General features: G+C 41.7%; 1 protein-coding gene across 4 annotated transcripts in view; it reads right to left on the reverse strand.

Annotated features, from left to right (window-relative positions):
* Positions 1-23,784, reverse strand: part of Hmcn1 (hemicentin 1) — a 469,150-nt gene extending 445,366 nt beyond the window's left edge. For 3 of the 4 annotated variants that reach the window (XM_039090457.2, XM_039090458.2, XM_039090461.2), the window contains exon 1: positions 22,973-23,784. In XM_039090457.2, the coding sequence (XP_038946385.2) occupies positions 22,973-23,240 (268 nt within the window). In that variant the 5' untranslated portion in view covers positions 23,241-23,784. 4 annotated transcript variants of the gene reach the window in all.
* Positions 23,785-24,249: the final 465 nt, after the last annotated feature.

Below are 24,249 nucleotides of genomic sequence, written 5' to 3' on the forward strand. Positions count from 1 at the left end.
AAAAATATTCACTGGTCCTGAAATTTTCATATGCTAGTACAGAGACTAGAGATGTGAAGATGAATAAGTCATAGTCCATGCTTTTACAATAAATTAGGTTAAAATAATACACATTTGAAATAAAAAAACATGATATTCCAAATCTTCTCTTCACCTTAAAAGGGTCGTTGTCTTGGCCTGGAAGAGGAGTTGCTTAAATGATGTATTTAGAGTCTATTGTTTCTGTTAAACCTCCTTCAATGGACACAGGACATATCCAAAGAGTCTTCTGTTAAATCTGCAACTAGGACTATCAGAATTCTTTCTATTCTGCCTACTAAAACAGCTTCAAGCAACACTGCAGGGAGAGTCTGGAATTATGGCTATGGGAGCAGGAAGAAGCAGACTCCCGTCTCTGTCACCTGCATAGATCATAGGCTCACTATGGAATATCTCTAAATACATACAGAGTAGGGTGAAGGTGTTATGACAGTGGTAGAGTCTTTGCCTAAGATATGCAAGTCCTTGGGTACTGTCCCTCGTGCTTAGATGGAGACAAAGCTTATCAGCAAATTTAGGCATAAAAGGAGAAAAGGGTGAAGGGAAATGGGGAAGGCAAAGAGGAAAGAGATGTGTGACAAGATAACATCCCTGTTGAATTATGAATGGAATAGAATGTGGACAAAAATTAATCTGGCTTCAAAAGCTCACCACCTTAAATGCAACCTTCTCAAAGATATGAGCTAGTGATTTCTTGAAGTGCCATGTTTATGAAAATAAAATGGATTCATTTTGCAAATCCTGAGCTGAGAAGACAACATGAAACTGAGACCAGTCTTAAAGAACATCCCTGTTCTTCAAAAAGTTCATCGTGATCCAAATGCCTCAGCTGTTCAAACGTATAGAGATGTGGTAGTGAGCCAGTCTCTTCTATCTATATCCTAATAGATGAGGGAAATTTCATCAACTGTAATTGATCCATAAATTCAACAAATATTTAATGAACACGTGTTCTCTAATTCTGTGCCCCAGTATCCTACAGTTTCTTAGAGCATACTTAAGAATATATAGAAACAAAGTGCAAAGAAGATAATAATGCTGAAAGAAATGTATTCTAAATAGAGTGGGGATCCCAAAAAGTGGAATTGAAGTGCTCTGAAAAGATCTCCTAAAGAAAGTATTTATTAATTCATTCAGCTGTGAATTAAGTAAATATATTTTGGCATTTACCCATGTGTCAGGTACTACGTAGAGTTAGAAACACTTCAATGATCAAGAGAGATATATACTCTATAAACTGTATATAGGAAGAAAATAACAAATACACATATTTTGGCATATATGGTAATCAATTAGATAATTACAATTTTTAATAAATTAAGTAAGTAAACTAGTGGAGAACAATTTGGGGGTAGAAGTAACTTTAGATAAGTAACAAGAAACTGTGATGTTTTGTTTTGTTTTTTTAAATTTTGAACGTTTGAGCTGAGACCTGAAAGCACTCTTGGCCAATGGAATAAAACCAAGCACAGTGATGCTGTAACAAGAATGATCTACATGTAACTCAACATTTGAAAGAAGACTAGAGGGAAGGAAAGAAAGAGAGAGAGCATGGAGAGGTATTCCAGGACAGATCACGTTGGGGTCGTCACAGGAAGAATTTGTATGAACTCAAACTTAGGGAGAGCTGTTAAAAGGTTTCTAGTTCATAGATTTTGTTTTAGATAGCCATGGTTATTATGTCAATGGAAGAAAGATTGGCAGAAACCAAGAAGAAAGCTGTTGTAGAAGTTAAGATCATGGTAATTTGTGGGAAGGCACCAGAGTTTCAGATTTGGACCTACTCAGTCTAAAAAGACCAAACGTGGTAGGAAGTTGACTTGAATATTTAGAGACACGATAAAGAAGAAAGGGGTAAAAAGAATTAATAAGTTACTGGCCACATGCTATCAGTATTTCTATTTCTTAACCTCTTAACAACTTACAGAAGAGGAGCTCTAAGCACCCGTTCCCTTTTCTATTCTTTTCTTCTTTTCTTTTTCTTTCTTTCTTTTTAACCTCTGGGGTAAAACTGAGACAAACAGACACACCCAGAGAGAGGGAGACAGTAAGTAAATTGCCCACAGTCTCGCTACTTGATGAGAACGCTTTCAGACCCTCCTCCTTCCTCCTCCTTCCGACTCAAAGCTGTGTCTTTTCTTTACCTTCAGTCTTTCTCTGGGACCCTAAGAAAAGCTGAGGATGGAACAGGATCTTAAGGTCAGTTAGTCTGTCTGAAGAATACATTTAGAAAGGGGAATTACCGGAAGTCAGACTGGCTGCATTCTTTAACAATTCTATCTACTTCCGGGATTTCACCCAGGGCATCAGGTGAAGACTTCACATAACTTAAGGAGTCTCTCCAGGTTTTGCCTCCTAAACTCATTAACCTTACCTTATTAGCTTAATGTGTGAGCATTTTATAGCCACACTGTGTAATGCGTTAGAAAGCCCTTGATGGAAAGCCTGCTGGCCTGCGATGAATTTTGGGCTCCCTTTGCGTCTCACGTGGGAAATCCCTTCTCCCTAGAGCTACAATGGTTTCAGAAACCCCGCCCTCTGATCTCATCAGGTAAGCCTGGCTTCAGGCCTCACCTGAACTCCAGATGTACATTTTGAAACAGCTGGATCTCCTCAGACAACTAATGAGCTGATATTTAAGGCTTTTCATCTAGCTTTTCTGGCCTCATACAAAAATATCCCAGTAGCTCAGTGGACTCACAGAAGCCAAACTCTTCTAAAGGCTTCCTATAGTGCTACACCCTGAGGCTCAACAGGACCCATAGTAGAAAGCCAGTGAGAGGCACCCTTCCAGACATGCCCTGTCCCAGGAACACCATGGGATAGAGCCATCTTTGAACTGTACAGAGTACCTTCCAAAGCAGGTTACAGAACAAGTTGCTTGTGATACAGGGTATGACGTTTTGTATTCACATAGACTAAGAAGAGGCCCTGGATCAGATCAATGTTTGCACATCGCAACAAAAATGAATATACACTAAGTAAATGCTGCAACTGTTCATTTACACATTACAGCTTCAAACAAGTTAATAAAGGTGGACCCAAACATCGACTGAAGAGCATATTATAGTGAGTGGATTGATTACAAACTGATGGGGTTAAGGAATTATAATAAACAGAAATAAGGGTTGAGAAATTTATCTGGGTTTAGGGTTAGGTAATTTAGATATTATACACCTTTAATATGGTCTAAACACTGTTCTAATACTTTACTGGCAATTTAAACATGAAAAATATTCTACAAAGAGATACCATCAGAATGTGCATTCAACAGATAAGGAAGAGAGATTATCCCCAAATTTACAGAGCCAGTTGTGTATAGAGGAAGTAGGGGATGATATTTGAAATTTAAATACATAAAATATCCAAAAAAATGCAAGAAATGCAAAACAAATCTGCAACCTTTTCCATAAGTTGCATTCTTAACTATTATAACTTCACCTCTCTGTGCACTATGATTAACAACTATGCTATTTGATCTCTGAGTCACCTATGCTTCTAAGAGCCTCTCACCTATGCACCTATAGTAAGTTCAGTGGGTATACTGGTTCACTATGTTGAACTTCAGTTGAATTATTTCTTTGGTATGTCTTTGGTACCATACCTGGAGTGAAAAGAAGTAATGCAACAATATTTTTCAAATACGTCCACCATGTTTGTAAACTAATAATTAACCAAAATGGTTTCTTTGGTATCTTAATTTTATTTCCATTGCTGTAATAAAACATTTTAACAATAAGATACTTAAGGAGAATGGGTTTATTTTATCTCTCAGTTCTGGGTTATGGTCCATCATAGCAGGAAAAGCAAGGCATCAGAAACTTGAAGTAACTAGCCACACCCACAATCAAGGGCAGAGAATGCATGTGTACTGGCACTCAGCTCACCTGCCTTCTCCACTCACACAATTCAGGATCTTCTGCATAGGGAATGATACCACCCACAGTGGACAGGTTCTCCCAGTTCAATTAATGGAATCCAGTTAGAATGCCTACAAACCAATCTGATTGAGACAATCCCTCAATGAGACTTCCTTCCCATGAGACTTGAGATTGTGTCGAGTGGACCATCAAAACTAACCATCACACCTAAGAGGTCTCAACTATTTTTAAAATGCATATGTTAAAATCTAAAACCCATATTTTTAAAACAAATGTAACTTTTGTAATGTAACTTTTTTGGATAGGAAGTTTGTGAATGTTGAATGGCCTGTTTGCTTAAATATGATTTTAATATTACTTTTTGTCTAACTGAAACCCTGTAGCATTTGACCATTGTCTTCTGGTTCCCTCCAGCCTCTGTTAATTAGTCCCTACTCTTTGCATCTACAGATTCGCTTGTTGAAGATTCTACACATAAGTGAAAACATACAGCATTTCTTTTTCTGTGCCTGGCTTATTTCACTTACTAAAATTAACTCTTACACATATACATGATTATAATGTATTAGAAACAGGCTAGTTATAATACAATATAAGTTAACAGTGCAATAAAACATGGAAACCCAACTGTCTTTTGAACATGCTGGTTTCAAATCCTCAGGACACATAACCAAGAAAATTGCTAGATCACATGGAAATTCTAGTTTTGTATTTTGAGGAACACAGTTTTCATAATAGCTGTGCTATATTTTTGCCCACAACTGTACAGAGGTTCTTTTTGCTCCATATCTTCACCAAGGCATGCTGTCTTTCACCATTTTGACAACAGCTCTTCTACAGGTGCCACATGGTCTCCTTATAGTTAATAAATAGTTCTTAAAGAGCAGATCGTTAGAGATACAAGAGAAATTAAATACTGTGATTAACCTGAGTTCTGAAGGTACTTTTCAGAGTAAAGCAGTTCCCTGCATTCCTAATTTTGCTGGCACTTTGTTTGCCAATCAGTGTGTATAAGTACACCAAATACTATAGATAGATAGATGATAGATAGATAGATAGATAGACAACAATTTTCTCCTTTTATTAATTAATATTACAATGTAATTATTTATTTTCCAATGTTAAATGGTCCTTTGGTTCTTAAGTTGAAACAACCCGGTCATTGCATAAACTCTGTTTTACATACCATCGGGACAGGCCTGTTATAATTCACTTGAGGATTTTCTCAAACAGATTTATTAAGGGCTTTTCCTTTCCCACAGTCTCCTTTATCACACAGCTGACACTAGAGCTATGTTAGGACCATGAAAAGGGTTCCCTGTTATTTCCATTGCCAAGAAATACCTCTGCAACACCGTGGCTGTTTCTCCTTGATGGTACTTTCCTGAGAAGTCATCTGGGCCCGGGGATTTCTTTGCAGGAAGATATTTTAATGGAAGACAACAAAGGTCTTCTTTTCTTTAATAGGAGAAATCTGGGCATAGGAAGCTAATACAGAGGCAAGAGAATGTGCAAAGCCTCAAGGCCTGACCTTTAGTATTATGACAGACTACAGGACATAAAAGATCTTCCTTCCACCAAACAGAAACCCTAGACAAAATATAAATTTTTTCTGTTTAATCAATAGCCAAGTTTGATGGTAAGAATAAAGGGAAATCTCCCAGATGCCAGAAATAATAAGGGAACTCAAGCCAGAAATAAACACCAGCTGTTACCATGGCAACACAAAAACTTGATACAAGACTTAGCTACTGAGATTTTAGTGTCCACATGGGTACAGTTTTTATGGTCACAGCCTCTTGGGGTCAAAGAACTATTATAGAGTATCCTTTTTAAACTGAACCTTATCAGTAAAACAGGGGTCAGCAGAAATTCCTCCTATTAGCCCAGAAAATTGGCCAGAGAGCTTGGCATCTGCCCAAGTCTTTAAAGGAAAACAAAAGCCTCCTAAGCAAAGTTTAAATCTTGTGTGTTACATGAGTCACAATCCAAAACAACTAGCCCACAGACTAATTTGAGGATGCCTTCCAAAGGGTCAGCAATCCCCTTCCAAACTATATTAGAGATATGAGGATCCAGTGAGCCATCGAAGGCACAGTAACTCCTCGATAAGATTGCATTCAGAGTCAACACTTCACAACTAGACAATGAAAGAGCTCACAGTGCAGACCCAACAGCTGGGAGAATCCACATCAATCGGCAAAACCAACAGAGCGAGATGAAGCAGACTCTAATACTGATTAGCGGATAATTGAATAAAACAAAATAGAAAGCTATGGAAAGAGAAGGAAACCTGAAAATAAAGAACAATGGTCACTGAAACTGAAAACTCATCCGGCCGAAAAGATGGCAGTTAAGGGCGCTGGCTGCTCTCTCAGAGCTCCTGAGTTTCACTCCCAGTACCTAATTCACCACAACTGCCAGTCGGTGTCCATCACAACTGCATGTAAGTCCCCGGCTCCCGACACGTGTGTACACACCAGGCAAAAATTTTTTTAAATAAATTAAAAAGTGCGTTTTATTGTCAGCTGAATCAAGATTTTCCCCAAATTAAAAAAAGTATGCTAGTAGGAGACAAGCATTTAAAACTTTTTTTTTTTCTAAACAGGTTGAAAACTAAGCCAATCAAATTTCTGTTTTACTGAAGTTGCTGCTTTTGAAATAGCAGACAGTTCATCAAGGACATTGACAAGCTGCTGAAAAAATCACAGTGCATTGTGGATTATCCTGCATAATTAAGCATGTTAATTAATGAGTACATTTCCAAATATTATTCTCTAAAAGAAATTTCTGCCCAAGAAATCACAAGAGGGAGAACTAAAAGAACACTAAACTGACTGTAGACTCCCAGACAGAGTGAAAACATAAATATGCACCCAAACCAATTACGCCAAAGTTGTCACAAAATAACTTTAAATGACCTAAATACATGGTCCAAATATACTTGAAATTCTCAAAGTATAATGTTAGGAATTTGTTTGGGCTGATGTAAAACCTGTTGAAATTTTACAGAATGCCAAGAATTGAATAATTTTAACCTTCAGTTCAGAATGGCAACACAGGAAAGACAAAACCAAGTCCAAGTCTGGAAAAAAAAAAAACAAAAACAAAAACATGAGGAGGAAGAAACAAACAAATAACTGTAGATAAAATACAGCTTATCTTTAGAGGAATATTAAAGTTAACCTGAGGGAAGACAACAAGAGAAGTTTAAAAAAAGAGAGAAACAAGTTGTGAAGTGCAGAAATCTACAGCGAGCTGTTCACCAGCACCAGGTATATTCCCTGCGGACCCTGTAGGCCATCATAGTTAAAAAGACTAACACTATCAAGTCTTGGTGAAATATAAAGCAACCAACATACCCGAAAACTAGTGATGGGAATATTAAACGGTACAACCACTCTAGGATATAACAAGATGGCTTCTTAAACAGCTAAACATTCTTTTACCATGCAACTGGGGGGAGTAAAGAACAGCCCATGCAGTGCTTATGGGTGACTGCTCATGGTAATTCCAAGCACAACAATTGCAAATGGGAAATAACCAAATATCCATTAACAGCAGGTAAATAAGAAAATGTGTCCATTAGTACTCAGTAATAAACAGGAACTACAATGTATGCAAGAAATTGGATCTGAATCTAAAACTCATCATTCCAAGTAGAAGAAACTTGGGGGAAGGGGTCAGAGGCTTCACAAGAAGGATTGACTGTGTGAGAAGCCATTGGAAGGATTTGGGCCTGACACAAATGTTGTCTGCATTATGGTTGCATAGATTTGTCAAAGTCGTCAAATCAGTCACTCAAAATCTGTGAACTTTATTTTTATTGCATGTAATTTACTGGAGAAAAGCTGTTCTTTAAAGAGCAATGACTGTATTCAGTAAAGTACTGCTATAGTATGTAGGATGATTTTTCTAGAAGAATTAAGGTATTATTCAGAAATTACCAAATAAAGACCAAATGCTTTCCTACTTGCCCCGGATTTTGTTCTGTTGCACTAAAACACTTGGATGAAGGAACTTTTGTATTTGGCTTACACGCTCATGTCCCAGTTGACGGAAGTCTGGGCAGGAACTGAACCAAGCAGGAACCTAGAGCAGAACCTGAAGCAGAGGCCATGAAGAAAGGCTGCTTGCTGGCTCAGCCCTCTGGTTTATTTAGTTGCCTCTCTTATGCAATCCAAGACCACGTGCCCAAGGATGGCACTACCCACAGTGGGTTCGAGCTTCCTTTATCAATTAGCAATTAGGAAAATGCCCACCCCAGACGTACCCACCCCAGACAATCGGATAAAGGCAATCCCTCAGTTGAGGTCCCTCTTCCCAAGTGTGTCAAGGTGACACTGCAGCTGTGTCACTACTTATCTGCCACTCCCAATTTCAAAAATCTACTAAAGACCATAGAAACAGCTCAGCAGTCAGGAGCACTCCCTGCTCTTGCAGAAGACAGGAGTTCAGTTACAGCCCTCATTTCAGATACCTCACAACAGCCTATAACTACAGTCCCTGAGAATCTCAGATGCACTGTGATTTGAATACAAACCCTAGACTCGTGTTTAAATACGTGGTCGCTATCTGGCGGAACTGCTTTAGGAGGTTGTGGAACCTTTCAGGGGTGGAGCCAAACTGGAGGAATTGAATCTCTGAGGGTAAGTCTTGAGTTATAGCCTGGTCCCGCTTCCTGTTGCATCTCTGTTTCTTGGGCCATCAAGACATAAGTAAACACCTTCCACACCTGCTGTGATAGCCATGAACCGCTTCCACCAGGGGCCTTCCCAGTCCTGGTCGGATTGTATCCCCAAACCATGAGCCAAAATACTGTTCTCCTGTATGTTGCTTTTGCCAGTCATTTGAGCACAGCACTAAAAAATGCAACTAATACATAGAAAATTTTGTTCGTTAAATATTTATTGAGTGCCCTGGGAAATAAAATAATAAAAAAAAAGCTAATGCTTGCCTTCACATAGTGTCCATGTAGTGGAGGGAGTAAAACATAAATAATTGGATTCACTCGGTCTCTAAGGCCAAGCAGGTTAACAGGACAGTCAGAGGACACTGTTGGACTAAGTGGCCAGAGAATGCTTCTCTGAGCCATGGGCCATAGGAAATAATGACAGACGTCATATGAGCATAATGAGACGTCATATGTGGAAGAAGAGATCAGCAAGAGAAACAGCCCTGGAAGAGGAGCTGGGCCTCACACGTCAGAAACAATCACAAAGCAATCTGCAAGGAGGAGGACGTCAGAAAGAAGAGCTGGAAATCTGCCTTTCATTTCTAAAGGATCCTTGCTGGCAGCTGACAGGGAGGCCAGTTACAGTGTCTCAGGCTACCGGACATCAAAAGGCATGAATAGTAGCCAAGTTACCTCATGAGTTAAGCCAAAGATGTGTGGAGGGATTATAAGTGAGGTGCAAAGAAAGAGAAGTCTCAGGTGACCCCGAGGCCCCTGGTGCCTGTACCAAGATGGCAACACTGGACAAAACATGAAGGCATGTGGGAAGGAACAGAGGCATGGGTAATTGTGAGATGCCTACTGGGTGCCTTATGCAGGTTTAGGCAGACAACACCTTCCACCAGGTGTTTTCTCTTTTCTGTTTTAGTAAAGTCTTGAGGGGTGTCCAGCCTCTCTGGGTGTTTGCTATTCAGATTTCCCAAAACTGTCATGGAAAAGAAAAGGTTCACTAGGCTTTCGCTGTCACAGGGCCAATTGTACTCTCACCGATTCTGCCCACAGAATTCACTTTTGGAGGATGCCTGTGATGCTAAATTCTTTCACAGCCATAGTCCTGTTTACACATCTGCATCTTCATTGAAATCAAAAGTGGTGTGTGGGAGATGGTAAGATAAATCTATTCCCAACTCCACATCCATTGGCATCCAGTTGGTCTGAAATGGCCACTCGGGAGTACTAAAACAGCAGAGATTGGCAAATGCTACAAACAGTGTGTTCTCCTAGCCTCAGCTTCATCACCACACCCCTGATGAATCCATGCTTTGCATAGGAAACTGAGACCTGAGGAGACACAGGACGGCGCGGTTAGTTACTAAGCCAGATCACAGGTGTCTCCATCTTAGCAAATATTCCCTTGCTAGCACAGTGTTGGGTCCTTATTCTTAACTAAAGAGTTCTGCATGCATTTCTTCTAATCTTAAGATGAGGAAAACATAATTGTTATCTTTTCCATGTTAGCAGGTTTTGAGAAATGAGGAAATCACGAACTTGTAATGCACTCGTGATTATATTAATGACTGATCAATACTGTCCTATCTGATATGAGGATCCATATGTCATTCTAACTTACTAAAAGCTATTTATCAAGTCAACTTCACTCTTAGTTCTCTTTTTATCATGTAAGAAATAAAATGGAGGGGCTGGAGAGATGGCTCAGGGGTTAAGAGCACCGACTGCTCTTCCAGAGGTCCTGAGTTCAAGTCCCGGCAACCACAGGGTGGCTCACAACCATCTGTAATGGGATCCGATGACCTCTTCTAGTGTGTCTGAAGACAGCGGCACTGTACACATACACATTAAATAAAAAACAAACAAATAAATAAATAAAAAGGAATAAAGTTATCAAGGTCATAGCAGACATAATGAATATAAAGGGGTATCTCAACATTAAGAAATATACTTTTCAAGGCTGGAGAGGTGGCTCAGTGGTTAAGAGCATTGAATGCTCTTTCAGAAGACCCAGGTTCAATTCCCAGCACCCACAGGGCAGCTCACAACTGTATGTAACTCTAGATCTAACACCTTCACACAGACATACATGCACACAAAACACCAATGCACATAAAATAAAACTAAATAAATTATAAAAGAAAAAAATATATTTTTTTTAATATTCCAGAATGTTTCCTTAGGAGACATAAAGCTGCAGGGATTCTTCAAGTAGAGGAGACTGTGAGACATTCCTTTTGGATGTAGCTAGGAAGAAAACTTCAGGGCAAAAAGACCCGATCAAGGCAGCAATGAGGATGTTCACCTAAGAAGAGCAGAAGGGAGCCTCTGGGGACTCAGAGAACAATAGAAGCCAGGTTTCCTGTGTGCTCCTGCAAAGGCTTTGAACCAGAAGTCACCAAGTAAACAAAGGGCAAGGCAGGTTCCACTTTGAACCTCAAGCGCGTACTTCCCACACAGTACAATCTTGCACTTACAATGTTGCTCGATCATGCTTAGTGACATGGTGTGTTTTCTTGACCATCCACGTGACAACAAGCAGAATGAGTAGATAGCATCTCCATGTCCGTGACTATCCTGTCACCCAGAGGCTCACCTACCCAGCCTCTCCCTGCAGATCTTGGCAAGAGCAGCTATGGGCCACCTTGAAGCACTTTCAGTGGTAATGTCCCTTCCAGCCTTGAAAGGTCAAGGAATCCTCTCAATTGTAAAACAGTGTTAAAAGAAAGTTCTAGGCAATGTGGTACTAATGGGGAGGAGGGGTCCTAATCAGTGTGTTTGAAGTTTCCAAGGAGGGTAGCAGGTCTTATACAAACTCAAAATATTCTGGGGCCTACAGACAATTCCCAGAATGCCTAGTCCCTATATAACTTTCACCATTTTGAAGTTAAGGTAAACATCCCAAAATCATTTTTAAAAGATTAAAAAGACTTTACTGAATGCCGTGCTTACATGTAAAATAATCACAGACTTCGTAATGAAAATCACTTCAAGCTCATGACTACCGTTTCTTTCCACAGCTGCCAATCGGGACGCTGCTCAAATCCAAAAGGGGATCCCAGACTAGAGTCCAAGATAACCTCTGAGACAAACATTTGTTTAAGAAATTTAAAGAACAAGCCAAGTGTCTGTAGAAAAAGCACTTAAGAGGTTCACAGTTTTAATGTTAAGAGATGGAAAATCTGCTGGAGGTGGAACTGCGACCTCCAAAAATGCATATGTTGAAATTCTACCCTTTGGCACTTCAGAATTTGACCATATTTGGAAATAGGATCAGTGCAGATTTAATTGGATAAAATAAGCTCATTCTTGAATATGGGGAGCCACTAATCCACCATGATTGATGTCCTCTCTCCAAAAAATGAAGAGGAAAAAAAGGAATTGGGTTTGACACAGCACACAGAACATACATGAGGATGAAGGCAGAGGTCTGGCTAATGCGTTGACCATCAAAGGACTTGGGAAGATTGCCAGACGCGACAAGTTTGGAAGAAACACATGGCACAGATTCTCCCCGACAGCCTTCAGAAGAAAACTATCCCACTAACACCTTAGATCTGGGATTCTGGACTTCCAGCCTTCAGAAGCATGATAGTAATTTTACACTTTTTTCAAGTCATCCAGTCGGTAGTATTTTGTTACAGTCTTTCTAGAAAGTATTTCACTCTGCCTTCTGGGGCACATCTTGGTTTCACATATTTCTCAAAACAAAATATGAAAACACACAAGCAAGCCAAAAGAACTTGTGAAATCTACTTCTTTTTTTAAAAATAATTTGGCATATCGTGTGAGGTCATACGCCATGTTATACGTCATGTGAAATAAAGGGCTGCCATTTTACACACACGTATTCTGTATCCTGTATCCTTGGGTACCACTTGTCTGTAACTCTGTCTGTACATGTCCTGCTGCTCTTTGTACCTGCCAAGAACTGATCCCTCTGCAACCTCTCTTCTCGATTCTTCTGAGCCCTCCTTCCATAGGCTGTCTCGTCTCTCTAGTGTCACTTGCAACATTTTTCAACTATGTGGACTACTTTCAAACAGTACTTAACTGTTCATTCCTTCTTACCTTGTGAAATTAGAACGTCCTTACACAACCCTAAGACCCAAGACCTAGTGTCTGTTGAGAATTTACTATGTGCAAGAAATTTTGGACAGCCATTATAATTGGCCCACACATAAATCTTATAAGTTACATCATATTAAACACGAAGTTAGTAATACAGCAAGCCATTGGAGGAGCTGGGCATCCAAGATAGAGATCAAAGTCCAGAGCCTCCTCTGCCGATTGCTTCCTGTCTCATAAATTCATTTTCTTAGTCACCACTCAGCCTTATGGTTCCTCATGTCCAATGAGACTTTTCCTTACTATTATTTGACCTTTACCCTCATTAATCATATAAATGAAAGAGCTGACAGCTCGCTTAAAACCTGTACCCTTTGTTCTTGCGGTTTTCCGTGGAGTTGCCTTTTCAGAATCCTCTATGAGCTTCTTCTGTCCCCTGAAGGTCTACATTCTCCACAGTTCTATCCAGTTTCTCTCCTGAGTCTACACTCGCCTTGGATGATCTCACTTATTCCGATGGTTTCAGCTGTCGTCTGTGTAAGTTTCAAGTGGACAGAACAGCTACTTGGCACATCCAGCTAACGCTGACAGCTAGAAATGCCGAGAGTGATACCTGGAGACAGACGGGCCACCCAAACGGACCCACCAGGGAAACACGGACTGTGATAAATTCACCATCATTGACGAGTATCTGGCTCTCAGACTTAAAAACTCAGAAACTTGAGCATGACACTGCCACAGTACTTTAAACAAGGGAGGCTGATGTATACAACTGGCATGCCAAAGTATGAGTTACTGATGAGGAATATGACTGTCCAACGAACCTGATGTATGTGTCCGTCTGACCGCAGCATTCTCTCCCTATAAAGGATGACACGAGGTTACATTATCAGAAAGCTGTTTGGAGTGGGTGCACCCAGAACCAGGACAGTTAATTGTATGATGTTAATGTGTAATGACATCACTACATATTTATAAGGAGAAACAGTTCCTCACCACAGTGGAATCCTGGTGATTCAAGTGCAAAATAAATTAACACATTGAGTCCTAGCAAGAACTTGGTTGGACACTGCTCAAATATGTTTTCATTGCTGGCCCATGAACTTCTGGTTGTTGTTCATTTCAGTCAAGTTCGTCTCTACAGAGCTTACTACCAAGCCTCACTACCCGGGGAATGACACCATCTCTTGGAGAAGCACATGTGCATCCGGCTCTTTTCTCTCATAATTGTGTGCTAATTTCAGTAGATTATTGTAGTCATCTTCCCCGATTAGTAGGACAAAGCCAAGTCAATTGGACTTCTTTAATAACGCATACGTTTATCCTTTCCTCCGGTGTCCAGGTCTCCTCCTGGTGCCCCCAGGATTTCCTCCCCTGTATTATAGAGATGGCCTCAACTCTCGTTTCCCAGCCCCGAAGACTCCCTTGCTCCACTGTGCCAAGAGATAAAGTTCTAAATTGAAAACCTGCACCGGTGCCACGATGATCTTTGCAACCCTTCCAGCTCCCAAGAGCTCTCATCGTGAAATGCAAAACCTTTAATACATTTTGATTAAAGCCGCTTTTATTCCTCAGATTTCAGCCCAGATGACACTTCTCCCAGAAAGTCTTCGCTAGCCAACCCTGCTTGAGTTCGTGAGAGTGGAGAACTTTGTGGTTTTTTTCCACTACGGAATATACAGAGTATCCCCATGTATACCTGCTCCCCTCCTGATAGTCCATTGGCCTCCTCTGAAGTTTGTCTCACTGTTTCTGAATCAACACACCTGGCACAAGCCTTGACATTAATGAATAGTAGCAGACATATTGACTATTAAGTGAATAAATAAATATAAAGGCTTGTAATGGAGCAGCTTCATTCCCTTGCAGGTTTCTCTACAAGGAGGCAGTGCTGTGTGCAGTCAGGGAAATGATGTAACAGAGAACTCATGTGTCTTGAACGTTCAGCGTATCGGAATGGAGCTGATGTCGAACTGGAGCTGTGGCGTGAATTGTCTTTTGCTATACGTGGACCTGTAACCAAGCAGACGTGCCTTCTGAGGGGAGCAGTTCCTTCGTTATATAGACTCTGTAAGGCTTCCCCTGACTTCCTCTTCAGTTTTTACAGACGAATGTGACTTTGAGCCGTCCATGTTCAGAGTACGTTTTATTCTTAGAATTGGGTATTTCAAAATTACATGTTTACTTATTTATTAGCGGAGGGACATGGTATATGTGTAGAGGTCGGAGGAAACCTTTCAGGAATTGCTTGTCTCTTTCTACCATGTAGGACCTGGGAATCGAATGCAAGTCAGGCTTAGCAGCAAGCGCCTTAACTTCCTGAGCCATCTTGTCGGCCCTCTGCCGTACTTCTAAAACATCTTCACGCGCACTGCTTTATTTAACCATGATAATGCCGCCAGGGTGAAGAAAGCTGATATTGTTGCCCTTTTAGATGGGGCCAGTTTCATTTTTTTCTATTCTCCATAGATATGTAGAATCCTAACAGGGCTTACCAGAAGAGACAGAACTGACATTGAAAACCCTAACAGACTTGTAAAAAAACAAAAACGAAAAAACAAAAACCAAAACACAAGCAAGCAAACAAAACAGTGTGGAAATGTGCCGTGCTTCCTGGAAATGAGTTTATTTGCTGTGACACTCCGTCAGTAGGCCCAGTTAATACTGGAGAGTAAGTGGACACCCTAAGGACATGGTACTGACACATTCCACATGATACACACACAGCCCAGGCGCATCAATAGCAAGCATTCAATACCTACCCAAGAATCCAGTGTTTTCTACACTACAACATTCCATCTCGGTCAAGCTTAGATGAGAGCTATATTATTATCAACGGCTTAATTGATATATTAATAGGCTGGGAGTTTTGTTCTCATAAGTAAGGAGATTTAAAAGCAGACTCCTAGACATGAAAGGCAAGATTTAAATACTCGTAGAAGCACTTGCTTCCACAGGATAGACTAAAAGCACACAGAGAAATTTCCTGTTCCTTATCATTCATTCCCTTCTTCATCCACTGAAGAAATATTTCCCACGGATCTGGGAAATGTATTTCTGTTGCAGGACCTATAAGATGAATGAAACACTCAAGGAGAAAGCAGCAAAAATTATGTTGGAAGGAAGCAAACCATAAATAGTTTTATTAGCAATCAAGCAAAAGATTTTTTCCTCAGTTTAATGAAAAACAAACATGAAATACCTTCATTCTGTGGTAACCTGAACAAATATTCCTCATTCATTTTAAATACTATATTTATCAAAATCCAGTCTCTAATGTCCTCCTCGTGGTTTTAAATGTTAACTACATGTATAGGCGTGTGCTCCATCTGGAGTGAGCTCATTACTGCTGATGCCCAGAGAGACCAAGACATAGTTTCAGATCCCCTGGAGCTGGGGTTAGGGTCAGTTGTAAGTGGCCTGACAAGTGTGCTGGGAACTGAACCCAGGCCCTCTCTAACAGCAGGAAGATCTCTTAACCAGTGAGGCATCTATCTCTCCAGCCCCAGTCTCTTCTATCGTCTTGAGGGAGTTTGTATTGTGCATAGCAGTGCATCTCTACTTAGCCTCAAAAGTATCTTATGAAGTAGCATTCACACCTCAAACTAAAATATTTCATCCTGAGAAACAAATTACCATTGTTCACCCAAAACTCCTTACTCTGGTGCTAAGGAGTGGCGATTAGACACAGACTGCTCATCTTAGGTCCACAGAACTGAAGGGAAGAAAATTAAACTTTCTTTAGTTCCTCAGAGCTCTCTTTATATATATAAATATATATGCATATATACACACTTGTGTATATATATATACATATATACACATATATTCATATGCATATGTGTATACACCACATACATATACATACATACCTTCATGGAAATTCTTGTTCCTGCACAACATGCTGGGACAAGGGGGGACTGGCAGCTTCTTGTTTCCTATACTTACAGAACTGGAAATCGTTCAACTTGAGGTTCAGCTCATATAAGAGCAGCTAAATTTTCAAAGTCTGCATATATGTTATTTTTCCTTATAGGAATCTTCCTGTTCCTTATGATTCAAAGTAATTCTGCTGTTGGTCAGAAAAATTCTCAGAATCTTTACATTACAAAAGGGTATTTTCTTTCTTTTTTTTTTTTTTTTTTTGGAGCTGGGGACCGAACCCAGGGCCTTGTGCTTGCTAGGCAAGCGCTCTACCACTGAGCTAAACTCCCAACCCCGTATTTTCTTAACAGTACACAGGTCTGACCAAATTGTCCAGAGCCAATGAGGGCTTATGGGTTTTATTAAAATAAAATAATAAACTTTTTAAATATAAGAGATGCACAGTGTTGATATTTCTGCTTATGAACCAAACTCTTTGTTTCCAATCTCTTTAAAGTCCCATGCCTTTACCATTGTCTGATAATGACAGTGCATTCATTTTATAGATAACAAAAGAGAGATAAGCCAAGATTATTGAACAATTTGCTTAAATTATTAAAGAATAAGAAACAACACATATGTTTTCCATTCCAAAATGAATGTTCATTGTCTTAGTCAGGGTTTCTATTCCTGCACAAGCATCATGACCAAGAAGCAAGTTGGGGAGGAAAGGGTTTATTCAGCTTACACTTCCACATTGCTGTCCATCACCAAAGGAAGTCAGGACTGGAACTCAAGCAGGTCAGGAAGCAGGAGCTGATGCAGAGGCCATGGAGGGATGTTACTTACTGGCTTGCTTCCTCTGGCTTGCTCAGCTTGCTCTCTTATAGAACCCAGGACTACCAGCCCAGGGATGGCATCACCCACAAGGGGCTGGGTCCTCCCCACTTGATCACCAGTTGAGAAAATGCCTTACAGCTGGGTCTCATGAAGGCATTTCCTCAAGGGAGGCTCCTTTCTCTGTGATAACTCCAGCTTGTGTCAAGTTGACACACGAAACCAGCCGGCACACCACTCTACTCCATGACATTTGCATTTTGAAAAAACCCAGTTGAATAATGTATCTCACTGAGATTCGAATTCAGCCCGTGAGCAGGGCAACCACCCCTGTAGCTGCACAGAGAAACACAATTACAAAGATTGCTCCCTTTCTCTTCTCCATCCTCTTGCATTCTCCCCACACAGGCCCTTCATTCACTGCCTTCACCCCACTGAGACATCGATGGCTTCCCTGTTGCTAACCTCCGTTCAATGAACCAGCCTCCTTTTTTAAGACAGAGCGTTTCCTGCCACTCTGATTCAGTTTCTCTCAGTCTCTTCTTCATCACCTCTCTAAACAAGCATCCTGCAACTCCAGGCTGAGTCCTCGGACCTCTCCCTTCCCCAAGCGCAACCAGTCCTTAGTGATTTTATCTAGTCCGATAGCCCTAAATGGTATCTTCATGTTTGCTTTGGGTCGTAAGTTAACATCTCTCATTCTGCGCCCTCCCCTGTCCCCCATGAACTCTTTAGTCATGCACTTCCTTCCTCCATCTCCACTTACTGATCAAAAGGTGTCTCAAGTTTACACATGTTCAAAAATGGCGCCTCATCCTCCCACCCTTTCTATCTCCCATCACCATTCTCCACCTCAGGATTATAACCCTGCCATGCTCCTATTAACTCAAACCAAGTCTCAGAGGTCATGCTACCTTGCCTTTCCCTTATACCTCACATCCAACGCATCATCAAGTCTTCTTGGTTTTCTACTTAGAATATACCCAAACTCGATATATGAACAAGTTCAATATATGAACAAACATGAACCAACACCCATGGCTATCAACTCCACCTGAGGAATTTATAATCTTCCATTGGATCCACTCTTTATCTGCTTCCCATTACTGCACCAGAATGGTCCTGCAGATGGATAGGTCAGATTGTGTCACTGAACCATTTAGAACTCTATGATTCAGGTTGGAAAGATGACTCCATGGTTATGAGCTGCTCATCCCCAGGACGTGGCTTGATTCCCAACTCTCACAATCATCACTGGATCCAGAGGATCCAGTGCCCTCTTCTACCCTCTGCAGGTAGTACATGCACATAGTATGCATACATGGAGACAAAACACCAATACACATAAATTAATAACTGAAACTCCAAAGTAGCTCTCCATATCGCTCATGGTACAAAACCACACCTGCGGGGAGCTATAAGCCTTTTTTTCCTGAGCACATTTTATCATATTTTAGGCCCCGTTTGCCCATTCCCCTCTATCTCTTCCCATGTCACCCGAGTATCTCACTGCTGTTGAATGTGTCAAGAGGCTCTTGTCACCAGGACACTTTGCTAAGTTGTTCGTGAAGACATGCTCAATGTCCCCGCCTTTGAGACTTTGTTGAAATAGAAGCTCTTCTTCTGGACGGTCCCCAGCTGCTATACTTAAAATCCTAGCACCGTCAAGTACACTATGAGATCCTCATGTCCCTTTCCTGTTTTTTTAGATGCCTGTGTGTGTGTTAACTATTCTCTTCATTGCCTGTGTTCCCCTTTCCTCGGGAGAATGGAGGATCCATGATGGCAGGAGCCTTCCTTCTGGCTTTATTTTCTTTTGGCCCCTCAGTGCATTAAGGCAATGCCTGAAACACAGTAAGTGAGCAAGGAACACAGACCAATAGGATATGTTTCACAGGGTGAAATGCGACTGTGAGAGAAGGGGACGCCCAACTCATTAAAACACAGTGTCCACTCTCACTCCTTCTGTCTCTGGAAACTGCTTCTCAGAGAACTAGGGGAGAACTAGACCCTGGGTAACACAGGGAGTGCAGGTGGAAGAGACCATCAGCTCACCTCTACACACCATACACCACACTGTGTAGAGGAAGACAGGAATGAAATTTGAGTAGTATTAAAAACAGAAAAAATAATATAGATATTCTAATAACTGGTGACAGATAAGAATATGGAGAAACTGGATCTCACACATACTGCTATTGGGAACATAAAATGTTACAATTGCTCTGAACAGTAGCTTGCCCACACCCTCAGAAATTAAACATATAGTTACCATGACCCGGAGAGCTCACTTCTAAATAAACGCTCAGAAGAAATGAAAACATGTCTGCACAGAAACGTGAGTGTGGATATTCACAAAAGTTATTAATAAAAGGGTAGGGAGTATCTAAATCTCCACCACAGACCAGTATATAAGTAAAATATGGTATGTGGTGGAATATAATTTGGTCATATTAAAGAAATGATGACTGACGACTGGCACATGTTTCAATACGAGTGAACCTTGGAAGAATTATGTTGGCCGGAGGGATCCAGTCACACAGGACCACAGATGACTATAAATAACCTCTACAGTGGATGAGCCGGAACAAGAAATCTCAGAGAGACAGAAAAGTGGGGTCGTGGTTTGCTCAGGAGAAGACTGGGAAACTGACAACTAAATGGTACAGGGCTTATTGGGGGTCAGGAAAATCTATGAACATAATAATTTTACCAGATAAAGCAGTACATTGTATGATGAAGAAGTGTATCTCAACAAAGCTGTTACAAACTACTGTAGTAGCCAGGTGTTAGGGTACACACGTAGAATCCCAGCACCAAGAATCAGATGCGGGAAGATGGTACATGAGTTCAAGACCAGCCTGGCCTACCTCATGAGTTCCAGACCAGTCAGGATTATATAAAAGACCATGTCTCAAAAATAAATTAATTCATTAAAAGTAATACAGGAAGCATGACTTTGGGAGTTAAAAGGCTTCTTCAACACAGTTAATTATCATTAGGATAACTGAGGCTGGCTTCTGCCTCCGTGCACTGAGGCAGCCCAGGGCGGCCGCTTCCCCTCCCCATGTGCTGCTGGTGCTACTGGGTCCTTCTCACTTTTCTCTGCATGAACCATCTTCTGATGAGCTTTATCCCCACACTGCTCATGGGTTCCACATTCTTCCTCCTTGGGCTCTGTGTTTCCAAACTACGACCACCTGTAGCCACACATCTTTCCCTGAACTGTCCTGTGGGCCTGCTCCTAAGCCCTAAAGACTAGTCAAAAGCCTAAGACAGTGTGCCACGTTCACCCATCATTCCATCTAGTGACACGGGATGACAGGGCCAGCAGAGCAAGCACTCGGGTCGTTCAATGCTAGACCCTACTTCTTTCCACATCAGTTGACTTATTCAACCATACGCACGTGTATTAGAGACTATTTAAAAAGGCATACGTAAAATAGTCACAAAATATCACAGTCAGAAATGTCCTTAGGCGTGTTCAAACCCAGTTCCCTCACTCTGATACTGAAACTGAGCTCCCAAAAGGGAAATCGACTTTTCCCCAATGTCGGTAAGATATCAATCTCCATTCAAGGCCCTTCCTGTCATTACATCCTGATCATCAGCTGAAAAGGAAACAAAACCTCTCAATGAACACACGGGCGCACACAAAGAGGAAATCAGGGGGAAAATCACATTAAATAATCTATTAAAGTGGAATTGAAGATAAATGACAATTTCATGATTTAACTGCTATTTCTCTATCTGCAGAGACATTTTAAATACCCTCGGATAATATGAACTGTTTCCTATTCTCTATTTTTAATCGTAATGGGAATATAATCAGTATGTACATTGAATTATCAGCACAATTTTATTAAAGTTTAAACTATTATTTTCTCATACAGTTTAGTTCAAAAGGGGGTCTAGTTTTATAAGTCACTGGCAATTAACACTCCTAGTTTCCCCACTTTGAATTCTGGTTGTAAAATCAACTACAATGGGGGCGCAGACTTTCTTACTGGATACCAGTTGGGAGGTCGGGAGGTAGCACACACTATACAATTAGTTATAAGATATTTCCACATCACTCCAAAACATGGTAGTTCAGCGTCCATGTATGAGACTAAACATATTTTCTGTTTTTCCAGTAACACAATCTCATCATTTTTGAGGCAAGTAGATTGTGCCATAAATTAGCAATATCATTTTTTTGAGCCAACTTCAGACGCATCCCTGGTGAGGAAATATGTTTAGCCTATTCCAAAATAACAAAACCCTTGGACTGCATCATAAGTGGCATCTTATAAATTGAAACATCATGGCATTTGCAGTGTCTTACTAAGACAGTAAACACAGCAAACAATCATCAACCTCTCGATTCCCATGGCAAAGAATATCATGTCTCATCGGTGTGGAAAGGCATGTGTATACCACAGAGGACCAGGACTGCTTACTGTTGTCATTGAAGAACTTGAAGAGTCCAGAAAAATTCTAGTTCTCTCCCAATGGATCCCAAGGACACCTTTCTAAATAGCTGAAATACACTACATTTAATAACTGGCAATAATTAGGATTTTAATACGTGTGGCAAATGCAGGAGGAAGGGGCGGGAGGGGAACCAAGATCTTCAACATCGTGCTCTCATTGTGAAAGAGGCTATGCCAAAGTCTAGTGAAGAGAGAATTTCAGAAGCAAGGGTAATGTGGGAGAGCAGTGGGGGGAGGGCTCTGAAGAAACCACTGTTTTCTTTCTTCCACTGAGCAGCTACTTGCCTAATGAAACTCAGGTGGACACGAGACAGTAAGCCCCAGGGCTCCCGCTGTAATGCTACCCTCCATGATGACAATGAAGGCTCCTAGGAGCCTTGCACAGAGGTGCTACTTGAAAAAGAAACTGCAGAGAGTAAATAGGATCATGTTACACTGCAGCAGCGGAAAGCCACGGCTTCAGGGCACAACATAAAGTGAGTTTTCTTCAACTACCTTTTGAGAGCACAGACCTAGCAAATTACATGCATTTGTATTGCCTGAGACAGGGACATAGTGTTTACACACATCTGTGAATCTAACCAATGATGACCCCGGTGCAACCGTGAATAGATTCAGTTAAGGAATGAATGGCTTCTGTCTTTCATTTTCATGCCTCCAGTTCCAATCCTAGTTGCTATTTACAGACTTGCTCATGTGTCCCGCAGCAGGTCTGATTCTCTCCCATGTGAGATTATCTTGAGAGTGTGCTTGCCCTGATGTTGAAAACCGGATTCCTGTCTTGTGGCTGCCTTTGCAATTAAAACAGTCTTTAGCTTTAAAATGCAGGCCAGTTAGCTCTGAGTTTGCTGCTGTTGCTGCTACAAAGTCCTGGTTCTGATCTTCAGAGGACTGCATTTCCAGATCAGGGCAATCTCCCTAAGCAAACCATCTATTCGCCCTAGCTGAGCTGAGAGCTTTGAAAGCAAACCCAGATGCCCATAAGCAATTCTTTGTTACTACCTATTCTGCTGCATATTTTTTAAAATGCTTTTGAAACTTTCTGACAATAAAACAAATCCACAGCATAAGAAATAGTAGAATTATGAATCACAACAAATTCAGAGAGTAAGTATTCCCCTTACCTGGATCATGGAAGGGCACCAAAGCAAAGTTGTAAAGAGGTCTCTTAGGTCTTTTCAAAGACGTCTCCAAAATTTTGGAAGCCCCTTCAATAACCTGAACTAAATCATCATACATGGAGCCAGTCACATCAAACACAAAAGCCAACGTGGACGCCCCCTCCGGAATCTCCTCAGCCCTGCTCTCCGACTGCGGGGTCCCAACTCCAGCTAGGGAAGAATGAAAAAGAGCCACCAGGAAAACTGTGTGGACCAGTTCCTGGGCAATCATTTTTTTTTCTTTTCTTTTCTTGTTTTGCTCGCTGCTTTTCTCTTTGCCCTGAGCTCCTTAGCACTGTGCTTACTCCTCAGCAGCAAGCAGAGGACTTCCTCCCCGGTGCCTCATCAGCTTTTTGCAGTCTCTGAACTAACTCAAAGTTTGGAGCGGAGAAGGAGATGAGGACCAGCCCAGAGCCCGGGTCCTTCCAGGAGCTGGGCTGGGCTGGGCAAGGATGCAGCGCCTTTTGTCCGGCTGAGTAGGTCGTGGGCTCTAGGCGGCCGCGTGCAGGGAGCTGCGAGTAGCCGAGTGCCGGCAGAGCGCCGGGTCCATGCCCCGGGGACGCTGCGAGCCTGCGGTGCCGCCTCCGCCGCCGCCGCGCTCCAGGCCAGCGACTGAACCTCCCAACTTTCCACTGCTAGCCCCTCGGAGGGGAAGCCGGGCGCGACCTCTCCTTCTGATTGGCCAGCGGCCGTCCCTCCTCTGCTGGAGCCCCCACCCCAGAGGGTGACTTTCCCCTCCCTGAGTTCCAAGTCGCTCCAGGACCGGGGAAGCGCTCTCACTGTCAGCTCCCGTGTTCCCCTCAGAGCTATAACCAATCTCCAAAACTCCAAGGTAAACAATGGTTTTCAAGAATGTGTGGCCCACTCCCAAATTCAAGGGCATCGCATTAGCTAGCACAAAGGGAATTGGTGCACATTTTTTCCTAATGTGTGCAACGCTGCTTCAAACAACACTTCTCTCATAATTCCCAAGCCCACCCCAAGTGCAGGAAGCTAAGATGCTTCCTGTCCCTCCATCCACCATTCAGCCCAGCCAGAAGGGGGAGCTGGAACCTTCTTTCCTCTGGGCTGCAGCTACAGGATGGATGATTCTTTGATCTTCCGCGGCGGGGGGGAAGGGGGGGGCTCGAGGGGAGTTTAGCCCTGAGGAAGGCACAGGGTGGGGGGAGCTGTAGAGCCAAAGGAGAATGAAAGGAGATAGGAGGAAAGTAAGAGACATCATAAAGTCACTAGCTATGCTG

This window comes from Rattus norvegicus, chromosome 13 (genome assembly GCF_036323735.1).
Source record: "Rattus norvegicus strain BN/NHsdMcwi chromosome 13, GRCr8, whole genome shotgun sequence".
Taxonomy (NCBI): domain Eukaryota; kingdom Metazoa; phylum Chordata; class Mammalia; order Rodentia; family Muridae; genus Rattus; species Rattus norvegicus.